This window comes from Macrosteles quadrilineatus, unplaced genomic scaffold, assembly GCF_028750875.1.
Source record: "Macrosteles quadrilineatus isolate MER2022 unplaced genomic scaffold, UCM_ALF_1.0 Scaffold_4__1_contigs__length_99947679, whole genome shotgun sequence".
NCBI lineage: Eukaryota > Metazoa > Arthropoda > Insecta > Hemiptera > Cicadellidae > Macrosteles > Macrosteles quadrilineatus.
Window position 1 is genome coordinate 41,019,643 of NW_026542597.1, and position 12,889 is coordinate 41,032,531.

The following is a 12,889-nucleotide window of genomic DNA, read 5'->3' on the forward strand; positions in this document are numbered from 1 at the left end:
TTTCAATGCTAGAGTTCAGTTTCATGATAGTTTTATTATTTTGAAATTTAAAATGGTATAGGCCTAGTTGGTTTATGATTTGGACCTAATTCGACTACCTTACAGAAAAATCTTCTTTTTTTATATAAAGCTACATAAAAGTCTCTAGAAAAAAAGAATACTATCACAAATTTATGGGACGGCAGTCGTATGGTTTTGGGGGCGTGGTTTGTTCTGATTGATGTAATGTAGGAGGGCTTTGTTTAAAAGAATAATACAGTAGCCTACTACAAGAGAATTGTAATTCACACCAGTTTGTATTATTGAAGATAATGAACTACGTTACAACTTAGTCACTCCCAGAGCAATACAATTCCAATTCATTGATAAAACACTCGTAATAACCTACTCTAAACAAACCAAAGACACTCAGAGGTAGGTGGCGCTTCCTATGATTGGCATGCTGCGAGAGAAAAGAGACGCGCAAACTCGAAATCTCATTGGCTAGGTTTTAAAGACTTCCTTCGTAATGGCACTTCCACTGAAGGTTTTATAGCGTTCAGACTGTGAGTGGCACCACCTCCCCTGAAAGTTCCCCCAACTAGTCATTCTCTGTTTGTAACAAACGTTTAACTAATTATACTACCCCTAAACAGTGAGTCGGGAATCACGTGTTTTGTTTTAGTTTGGGTTTGGTGTTATGTGCGTTCGCGATGAAATATTGTGCGGTGACATTGGTGGTTTGGTGAGGGACAGTGCTTCAATGTTTGTGTTGTTGTAAACGTCGTTAACTCAATCTCTGTTTAAGTTAGTTGACTAGTGTGTTCTTGGTTCATTTACTGAAATCTCGTTTTTAAGTTGGTGCTTGAAATCAGTTTTCATGTGCGGAATAAGTGATAATTTATAGGTTAGAATATTATGGACGAACAGAATCGGATGATGCATCCTGTTACTGGTCAAGTAGGTATGATGCCACAAAGTTACGGAATGCAACCTGTAGATCCAAACCATGGAGCACCTGCCACTCCAGATCAAGATACGAGAAAACAGGATATTGGTGAAATTCTCCAACAAATAATGAACATTACTGATCAATCTCTGGATGAAGCTCAAGCAAGGTAAACATTTATTTTAGTGAGGTTAGGTTTACAAGGGTTAAGTAAACAACTTGGCGATCTCACATACAGGGATGTTTATGTTCGCCAAAGAAATGGGATAATCGTTATGCTATGGACAGGTTCTTTCTGAAAAAAATTATAGGCCTATTTGGTAAACAAGAACGTTCAACAGTAAACTTGCACAAGACAAAGGATCAAAGGATTGCCTTACCTAAAACTGTCACATAAACTTCACCAAATTTCGTTAGCCAGTTTTTTTACATCTAGGCCTATAATTAATTTATATCTCTTTATGTGTAGGCCTATAGTGGTAACGGTAAACCCTCAACCAACTGCTAAGTAACTTAAGACTTACATGGTTAAATTTAATGTTTTAAACAATGTTCGTAATCCATGTTCACGACGTAAGCCTATTCCGTAATTTTTCTCCATTAAAATGAGCTAGAATAACTTAAGTATGTCTTTATTTTTTACTCCACAATAGGGCCTATTTTTGGTTTTTGTTTCTGACCATATTTCTAAGTATGTGTACCGATTGGACCATTGTAGGGTGTATGAAATAAGTTAAACATACTTGAGGGTGTCAATTGCCTAAGTTCATATTTGAGGTTCAATTTTTTAAATCAAATTTTAAGTTAGGTACGGTACCTTAATGTTTCACAACTCAAATTCAAGATTTTATAGGCTAGTAGGCTACATATTTTAATCATAATTAAAGCTAAAAGCAGGTTTAACTGTCTTAACTTAAATGTTATGCTCATTACTATTTCTTAATAGGGTTTGCAATTTTGTTAGTCTACATAGAATTTAAATCCATGTGTGTAGCCCCTGAGCTGTTGGACATAATGTAAGACTAAATTACTTACGCAGGCCTAATTCCCGTCACAGCTCAATAAAATATGTCTATTCAGGACATGTTTCGGTGTTAAAACACCATCGTCAGAAGATAAACACAGTACGATCACGAATAAATACATAAAACAATTATGTAAACATTTAAAAAACAGACCTGTTCTAACAAAGATGACCGACCGCACAGGTAGCAAGGGACAGAACAAGGGGCAGTGTCTGTCCCTTAAATGTGTCCTGTTTTAAATTTTTAATTGTTTTATGTATTAATTCGTGTTCGTACTGTGTTTATCTTCTGAAGATGTTAACTACCTACTGAACTCTACATTATGTAGCCTACCTGAAGCTGACGATGGTGTTTTAACACCGAAACATGTCCTGAATAGATATATTTTATTGAGCTGTGACGGGAATTAGGCCTACTTAAAAGTACTAGCTGTAACCCGCGGGCTTTGCCCCGTTTAACTTCTTAATTTTCAAGATTATCTCGTTCGCATGGCTCAATCACGTCCTGGTTGAAGTTTGTTCGCTACGCTCACTCACCTTTAGGTTGGAGCTCGTTCGCTACGCTCACTCACCTTTAGGTTGGAGCTCGTTCGCTGCGCTCACTTGCCTTCAGGTTAGCTCGTTCGCTACGCTAACTCGCCTCCAGGTTGAAGTTCGTTCGCTACGCTCACTCACCTTTTGGTTGCAAATTAGCTGTTGTCATAAATGTAAAAGAAATAATAGTGCTGCACCCTGTTGGTAATCCTTGTAACTTTAATGCTATTGAACATCATAGAACAGAACCAACTTGTTTAATTGAAACAGCTGTTAATATTCAATAATTCCATTTCTCATAAGGTTAACATGGGAAACTCCAGAGCCACTGGGGCGGAGCCCGAAAGAATTTTTGAAATAAGAATATGCCTATATGTTAATCGGAAATGTGAGCTATCATCATGCCAAATTTGAGCCCAATCCGACCAGTATTTTTCGCGTTCACTTGTCACAAACATCCAAACTTTCTCATTTATAATATTAGTAGGATTTAGTCTTACATTATTGTTACATAGGCCTATGGTACATGAGTAAGCAAAATAACTTAGGTACCTGTCGCATGATGATTGTGGTTGAAAAGCATTGTGTACAACTTAGTGTAGGCCTAAGTGATAAATAGGCTAATATAATGTTACCTTATTCCGTTCCAAATGTGTAGTCTAAGACGAGTTTCGTCAACACAGTGACATCATCAGGTTATCCGCTATCGCTTCGTCTTGAACATTAAAATAAAACAATACCACAATTGCACAATTCTCAAACACATTAAGAACCGATCGGTATTTTTGGTTGGGTTGGGTTATGTTAGGTCAGAATAGTGTAGCCACATTGTGGGTTGAGAGGGTAATATTAACTTTAAAATGGCATATAAATAATCAATCATTAAATGTGTCTTGGCCTATTAACTTTGATTTTACTGTGTAAATATTGATGTGCAGATCAACGTTCCTAATACAACATTAAAATAAGATTCAAACGCGTAGTTTATTCAGTTTTTGTGACAGCGGAAAGATTTTTGCAACATTGTTTTCAGGTAGAAATCTAGTTTCTAATGATATAAATTACTATGGTTCCCTTGGTCACCTTCTCCGACATAATTACCGGCTATTTGTATGGTTTCTGTATGCCAGTTAGCTTTGTCGTCCACTTATTAGAAATCGCTTAATGTTGGTACCCTATTCCAATTAAAGTAAAATGCCATCCTTAGCTTATCCTATTTCCCAGTTACAGTTGGGTTAGCAGCCTGTAAATAACAAGTTGTAGGTAAAATAACAGATTTTTAGAACTATTACCAATAATTAACTTGGTGACTTAGAAGTAATAAAAATTTTGTTTACCTTAACTTACATCTGTGCCATATACCTAAATTTAATGGGAACTAAAGTGCAGAATTCTCCAACATTATTTTTTAACTGGTTTTAAAATCCATATAGGCTATAAAGCCCAAAGTACCCGATGAACCTTTGAGAAAACTACAAATCACACCCCCATAAGTCATATAGGCCTACTTAAAATGTTCGTCATGACGAAAAACCTTGCGCAAAACTATCCATTATTTTACAAATTGTCCCTTAAGAGTCTTCCTTAGTGGAAGCCATGTTGGATTTCTTCCCCATAAGAACAATGTTAAACATTACCGGTACATCATTTGTGGACACGTAACGGCGTTATTTGTTAAGATATAGCTTTGAAATTTATAATTTGTATTTTTAACATAATAGACTCGTGACTGAGGTTTTTGAATTTCGAAAATCCATTTTCATTTCCTTTCAATAATTAGCTTAATTTTAAGCTAATTAATAATCAATTATTCATTATAACAATTAAAAATTGTGAAATAAAAAACGTCAATCTCTAGAGGACCGCAATTCCTTAAATTTAACTCCTTATCCATAATTATATGACAATTTGCTGATGAGATATTTGGACCCAAAGTTAACATTGTTCTTATGGGGAAGAAATCCAACATGGCTTCCACTAAGGAAGACTCTTAACCCTCCGAGTGTTATGTGTCGAAAAATCGACACATAACACACTTTGTGTAGTGTTTTGTGTCAATTTTTTTACTCACAAACACTGTTTACGGCGAAGGCTCTATGACTGACAAAATCGGATTGAACTGGATCGAGTTAGGTATCGTTTTATTTGGCAGATTCTAAGCTTTCTCCCGAGGTCTGTCTCTAAGCGCTTTTTTTTCTCGAGCCGATCATAATTGTAGCAGACAGCTGACGTGCGTATATTTGTAAACAGCTTGGTTAACCTCGCACCGGTGACTGATGTGTTTTATTACGTTTATCATTGTTTTAGTGTTAAAAATCCAAATTAGTGATATACTTGGTGCATTATAAGAAGATTTAACACGTTCGCTACTGAGCGTCGCATATATGCGACGCCGCGGTCATTGCCACAGACCGAGGTATACATTTGAATCTTACATACAGACCGGCTGTCACTTGGATAACAGTACACACAGACCACGGGCGAAAACCTGTAAAACAGTGATCATTTACATTGTAATACGCTACAATCGTGTTTGTATATATAAATTATTCTTGTTTTTTGTATTTTTTATAACCTTTAGTAATGTCGCATATTTGCGACGCCCGGTCTACAGCGAAGACAATAGTGAAAATTATCATAGTTTTCTTGAAATAGACTAAGCGTCGCATATATGCGACAGTTCATTTTTTTGTGTTTTAAGGTGAAAGTAAGTAAAAAAATAAACAGATTATTCAAGAACAGTTTATAACTGAACAAATATAAAAGCTACATAGGATAATGCAGCATACGTACTGCATACATACATACAGTGATGCAGAAAAGTAAAAGCCAGTTTTTCCAACTGTTATATGACGTCACCAATCATCATATCCACAGACCAAGCGACGCAGTTGTGCGTCAGACATCTCTGTAGACCACTGCAGGGAATTCAGTGCCTTCAAATAGACCACTACAAAGATATAAGCATTTTAATAACATTAGAACCCCGACGCAAATATGCGTCGGCAGTCTATTTTAATGTGTCTAGCCGTCGCATATATGCGACGGCAGTCTATGGGTGGAAACCGGCCGTCGCATATGTGCGTCGCTGGTCCATGTGAATGGAAAATTTCGTACTATTGCAGTAGCGAACGTGTTAAGTGATTTTGAAGGGCTGGTTGATGATCCTGAAGAAGTAGGTACGGTAGTGATATTGATGTAAATTATCAGCCATATTCCTAGTTATGGTTAGGCTATGCATTCTTAGCTAAACGCTATGTACTGAAATCTGTTTTATGCCCATAACTTATTTATTTGCAAATCTACTTCCTTATATTATTATATATTTGTAATCCTCATAAAATTTAGAACAAAGTGGCTATTTTCCAATATTTATAGGCCTATAATTTATACAATTTCATTGAGCGCAAACTTATTTTTTTTTTTAATTTTCCAAAATATTTTTTTTTACCTAAAAATTTTTTTTGAAACAAATGTTCCTTATGTTTTATGTATAATATTGAAGCCCATGAGTTTTCCAAACAAAATGGTATATAGAACAGTATAATTAACATTGTTTTCAAGCTTCTCAGATCCGTTTTAATAAAACCTTGCAAATGAGCAAAAAATAGGCAGACATTAAAGCCAAAACAAGGGACACTCGGAGGGTTAATACATTTTTTTAAAATTGACTATTATCTATTAACACTAGGCAAGTTCATCGGTGTCTATAGGGTGTATTTTTGAATTGCCACTCAGAGGTAAATTTTCTACCAGCGATTTTAGGTACCCTATGGCTCTAAAAGATCTCCTTTATTTTGGTTTCAACTAGCTCAATGTTAAGGTCGCATCTTTGCAGATTTCATTCCTGTTCCTAACATTTTATCCAAAAAGCTTGATTAAACTATTTTCATTATTGCCATTCAACTCAAGATTCTGGTACCGTAAAACAATCAGCCCCAGTTACGATGTTATCTCTTTCTATTCAGTACTCCGCTTACAGGAATTAACCTTCAGATTGCACTTCGGCTACTCGTAACTTAGGCCTATTGTGATGGTGTTGTAGGAATCACAATCCAAGGCACTACTTAAAGGCTACTTAAACTTGTTAAAACCAATCAAATGACAGTATGAAGGTATTAAATACGGTAGTGTAGATCTTTATGTGAAAGTAATAGTTTCAGATAGACTAGTAGCTGTTTGATTCTAGCCTTTAAAACAGCTCTTGTGTCATAATCTTTTTTGAGTGCATAGCAACGCTGGTGGCGCTGCTTACGAATTGACAGGCAAAGCTCTCTCAAAGTAATTAACGCTTTTTACCATGCGGTTGGCATTCTGGGTTATAGTAGTATGTTTTCTGTGGTACTACACCGAAAATTCGAGATAGCTAACGAGGTGTTGGATTCTGACAGTGGCAACGTCACGACCTTTATAACTTGACTTTTACACCCAAATCTTTATGAATTGAGCTCTAGCTATCTACGTACTGTAGAGTAACTGTGGAAGCAATATAAAAATTAATCATCCATACAAATGGTATACTGAATGGCCTTCTCTTGTAATATCAGTCCTAGGATTGTTTTTATCTCAACACTGTTTTAACCACGTTAAAATAAATTTATTAATTCCAAATTCCTTGGTGATTCACTTTTCTTTTCTTTACTTTAACCCATAGCCAACTGCTTTACTCACTTTCATCTTTTTGTGTCACTCCATTTAATTGACGACATGATGTCCGACACGCAAAAAATAATCTCAATAACTGGCAAAATAGGAGTGCTGCTAGTCATTGCTAAAAAAACAAAGTCTGATTTCTTGAGCCACATCGTGCGAACTTCGACTAATGAAGCCTAAACTTCGAGTTATTGAAGCTCGATAAATAAAAAAATTGAGTCACGAGAGGTTGAGTAACTGATCAAAAACCGTTTAAATTTGACTCATGTTGGGGTTAAATATTGGTACTTTCCTATTATATGGAGGCCACTTATTTTACAACGTGCTTTGGCGGTTAGGTTAGGTTGGGTTATCATAAATATATTTGTAGGACTTTTCTCGTTTCGTTATGAATCGAATGATACTAGATGAGTCATAACAAAATTATAATAACTCAACCTTATCTAACCTTATTTAGTGTGCTGTATTTGGGTGGCCTCCGTATTGTACCTAAATATTTACCTAAAACCTTTGACTTTTATAGGTACTTTTAAAAATTATGATTTACGGGGATTTCAAGGGGATAAAAAATAAATCAAGATATTAAGGTTTGAGTTTTGATGTCCTATTGTAGCCTACTGTAGTCTTATCCAAATATTGATTCAAGGCTTAAAATGTTTTTACTCCATAGCTTTATATTTCTCGCCTAGTCTAATACTTGTGATGCTTAATATAAATAGCGTTTCTCCTTTATTAGGCTACGGTATTTTAGAATTAATTAATTTTTTTTTTCAGGAAACACACGTTAAACTGTCATCGGATGAAACCTTCTTTATTCAGCGTGCTATGTGAAATCAAGGAGAAAACAGGTAAGAGCCTTATAAAATTTATTTGTGTTAAGATATATAATCACAAGGACTTAGTGATGATTTTAAGTCTCGAGTTAAATATGGAAGGTGAGGGAGGAACTTATGGAGGGTTGAAATGTAACTTTGAACCTTTAATACAATTCTTTTGTTTACTTTTTCTTTGTTATTTTGTTAAACCAACATAATTAACTGCATGGCAATCCTTAAGGCCAATGTTTTTTATTAGTATAGACCAAAAGTGAAATAACAATAACCTTTTATCATGTCACAACAAGGGGTTTTGTAGGAAATACCTACCTAAAGACAGGCCTGTGCTCACTATTATATAATTTAAGTGTAACTTGAGACTTAAAGCCACTAGTAGTTACCTGGCGCGCGTTGCTGCGCTGAAAACTATTATATTATATGGTAATTTGTTCTTTACGATAAATAATAAAAATGTATACCAAAAATTGAATATTTATTTAACTTGATTGCCAGTGGATAAACAATGTTTTTTGTTTTTCCATTAGGTGTATAAATATATAAGTTTTTAGGCGTAGTTACCACCATGTGAGCAAGCAACATACAGCTGTCCGTGTGAAAAGCATGCATTTTCTAAACTTAAACCGGCGATAGTCAGGGATTTCCCTTATGCCTTATAATGGTGATTGCGAAAGCAAGACGCAAAGGAAACTGTAGTCGCTTGAATTCAAGGCAATTTGGATAAAATCATCAGTATTCTTAGGAGTAAGACTATTTCTCCTTTGAACTTACCACTGATGATTCTTGCTTCGATCAAGTTTTGTGTCATTTTTTATTGTCAGTCTGGCTCCATTGCACAGCTTGGGTGGATTTTAGTTTTGCATTAGTATTACTGGAGTTCCTTCTTTTAATGATAGTAATGTGGTGGGTTAATGACAAATGGGAGGCATTTGAATACCTGAGATAGCACATACTATTATTATTCAGTAATAAATTATGTTAAATTGTTTGAGTATAGAACAAAAGATAAAAATATTAAGGCATTGCCATCCCTTTTATTGTTTTTAATACATTGATAAAGGTTCTTACGTTTTATGTTTACATATTTAATAGCGGAGAATTTAAACGTTGTTGAGTGCACAGGTGTGATGAGATTGGGGTTTAATATATTTGGGCTTATCCAAAAGTAAAATAGTTTTCTGTGTAGGCTATGCATAATTTGTAATATCATTTGTGGTCTATTTTTATATATGACCAATACAAATTTCTACAGTATGAAATATTTGTTTACAATATAAATGAAGAGGTCATAAATTGGGGTTATTGCTACAGTATGCAAATCGTATATTGAGACTCTTGTTTCTTTCAGAAAAGACTGCCTTGTAAAAATATTTTTTATTAATTTTTAGCGAATTTCCCATATAGGGAATAAGCTATTACCGTAGTACTCATGGTAAGACCTGGACGCGGGACCGATTTTTTTGTTTGTTTTGAGGTCCCTAGAGGCCAAAAACACCATCCGTTCAAATTCATATATATATATATATATATTTATATATTTATATATATATATATATATATATATGTGTGTCCGTCAGCACGATAACTCGAGCAAAAATGATCCGATTTTGATGAAATTTGGTACAAAAGTGTAAACGTACGTTTATTCGAACGAGTTCGCGATCCAACATGATCGGACCATGGGAACGGGGGTTTACGGGGGGTTTTATGGGGTAAAAATAGGTTTTTCCCATTTTTGACCCAAAAAACATAAAATTTAGCAATTTCTTTCCAAACCATTTTGTAAAGCTTAAAAAAACAAATAATTTAGTATATTGAAGCGTTATTATGCGCCTAATGGTTATGGAGAAAATTCCAAAAAATTGTAAATTTAAAATTCACATGTTATTCTTATGGAGAATAAGTAAACTGTTGTAGTTTGCTTGTTTGTGAACATTTTTGATCAAATTTGGAAAATGTTTTGATTTCTTACTAACTATTCACATTTACAAAAAAAAAAACAGTTTTACCCTCCCTGATGCAGCAAACCTAAGTACTTGTTAAACTAATTCTATTTAAATCAAATGTTATATTTTTAAGTAGACGTTTCAGTGTAAATCCAATCAGTCAAATGGAAATTCGCTTAGTCTGCAGGTTTGCTGCGGCGGGGGTATTTTAATTAACTATGCAAGCTGTGGTAAAAGAAAGTGTCCTTTTGGAATAGCTAACCAGCAAGTTCCCGGGTTGAAGTTTAACAAGTAATATAAAGTTTAGTCGCTAGTTGGCATGGAAATGCCTTAAAATGGTTCCACCTGCCGGCTAGTTACTATGTAAACATGGTCCTACAAAAAAGAACTCTGTTGCATTATTAAAGTGTTAATCGAGTTGAAATAAACTGTAAAATATTCACAAAGATTCAAACTATGTCCTGGATGAACTGAAACTTTGTAATTGTTTCTTTAAGTATTTAGAAAATCCGTAAATTAGTCTTTTTCACATGCGATTTTAGCTTCTAAATAATAGTTTAAAATTAATTTATCCACATCCATTGCAAGCTCTGATATGTTAAGAACACAAAAAGTACACAATCATTGGAAACAAATTAGTGTTAGAGTGTTGAGATCTTATCCCTTAGAGGCATGTTTAGAAACATTAACATGTTTAGCCGCCATCTTGAATTGACCTGGGAGAACCCTCTTAAAACACTGAGTGGTACCTGTTGAGAGTATGAAATATTGACAGTAATAAGCCTCCCTCTGACTAAGTCTTATGCTGTGATCTTGACTCTGGCAAACTTGTCGACTAAAGGTGTTTTGCCGATGTCTGAGTAAAGCCACTCAAAGCTGAATAAAGATTTTTATAGGGGTAAGAAAATCAAATAGGTTTACAAACTTACAAAACTACCATTTGCTGAAATTGTCATACCGTATTGAAAATATTTAAACCTTCCATTCAAATAACTCTGAGCATGAAACATATTTTGAAACATCTTCATACATATTGGCCAAAATAAGCTGATCTTCTTATAGATTTCATTTTAGGGTAAGAATGGTTAGTACAGTCCAGATAGAAGAACAGAATGGACATGGTAACAAAAAAACATGAAATTCAGCAAGGCAGTGTTTCGACCACTCAAAATTGCACGTTCAGGCAGCACCGCCCTGAAGTATGGCGTCTTCTGGTCATATTTTTATAGATGTCTTTAAATAATCAAAGATCTATCTTTGATACTAATAACTTTACTTAGTTTTTCTCAAAACATAAGAAAAAGGTTTGTGTATATTTTAAGCCACAGTGTTGAGAATTAATTATCAAGATACCAAGAATAAAACTGATCCTCTCTTTTATTCCCCTTAAACATAATGAGCATAATTACTAGGGGTGATTTTATAATTCCAAACGTTAATGTTTTATAACAAAGTCAAATATATCCAATTCTTTAATAAATATATTTTATGATCACTAATTTTATAAAGTCTCTTGTCCAATGCTCTCTCAGCTCTTAAATATATTGTGTCCCGTAGTTTCTCTCCTGACAGGGTGCAACCTACTCCTCTTTATTATGGATTTTATAAATATAAATTTACTTAAAATAGATAATAAAAATTCCAATTAAGTTACAATAAGGTATATTTAGGTTCTATAGCTTATATTACAACAATCTCATGGGGCTATGACAGTTAAATTACCATATTTTGGTCTAGGTTTTTATAGATGGGCTAGGTAACAATTTGGAGAGCAAATTATCTTAATCTAGGGGTTGGTTCATGCTGGGTATGAAATTCTGATAGGCTAATTAACTTAATTTATAGGTACTAATATAGGCTAAATAATATGAGATAATAATAGTGTCAAAAATTTAGGCTATAGGTTCTTAGTTTGAAACAATCACTTGAATTTAGTCTATTCACAATGTCGTGATGGTGGTTGGAAATTAATGGTGATTTTTAAATGTCTATTGAATTTGATACTACCAATTTTTGTTTAATCTTCTTTCTTGATTTCTCTTTATAGGCTAATCGATATTTCTATATGATCTGAATGTTAATTTTATAGACTTTTGAATGTTTAATCACTGGAGACTTGGCTCCCACAGCCATCTCTATCTACATATCTTCCACCACAAGCACATTTTCTTCCTTTAGCTTTTCTTCCAACAATGCTACTTCACACCTGGACACTGGACAGTACATAGGAAATATTTCCTACCTACACACTATTTAATTTTAGAATATTATTTTTGAATATAGTTTTTCTTCTTCACTAATTTATATTTAATTAAAAATAAATATTATTTTTTGAAAATACAGTAATTAATAAATATTGAAAGTAATTTAGTTACAATTCACATTTGAATACTTTCATGTTTTATCTCAAGGGAAAAGGGGTGAAATTAGTTAGATAAACCAACTAAGTTTTATAAGGTTTCAAACCGCCATATGCTAAAAAAATAAATCTGTACAGTTTATGTTTAACAATGAATAAAATAGTGTCTTAATATAGCCCCTATTAAATAAAGTACAAGAAAAATTTACTAGGAATGTAATTAAATCATATGCTTAATAAAGAAACATATATTGTACAAACGTGTCAATCAAAAACAAACACCTGCCGTTTACCAGTTGCAGTACAACAAAAATAGTAGTTTTCATCACTAGGAGCAAAAGTGGCTCTTTTTGGTACGCAATCACGCGCCGAGCTTGGATATACGATTAGGTACCACCTTTCCTCCTTGTGATGAACAACTATTTTCATCATACTGTGGAAATTACCTTCAAATTGTTACAAAATTGGGCCACATAATTTGAGCTTGTACAAAGTCATCATCAATGTTTACATTTCTGTTGTTTACAAACACAACTTTAAATATCGTTTGATAAGTAGAGTTTTCATAATGCACTGATAAAATTTTGAGGTTGGCGAACCAAAAATATTACC

The 12,889-nt window shown here is 34.0% G+C and overlaps 1 protein-coding gene across 3 annotated transcripts in view; it reads left to right on the plus strand.

Annotated features, from left to right (window-relative positions):
• The window catches only part of LOC128991608 (homeobox protein extradenticle), a 94,392-nt gene continuing 81,503 nt past the window's right edge, over window positions 1-12,889 (plus strand). The window contains exons 1-2 of one of the 3 annotated variants that reach the window (XM_054414632.1): window positions 1-1,097; window positions 7,914-7,987. In XM_054414632.1, the coding sequence (XP_054270607.1) occupies window positions 898-1,097; window positions 7,914-7,987 (274 nt within the window). In that variant the 5' untranslated portion in view covers window positions 1-897. The remainder of the gene's footprint in view (window positions 1,098-7,913; window positions 7,988-12,889) is intronic. The other 2 variants (XM_054414635.1, XM_054414634.1) reach the window with 2 other exon arrangements.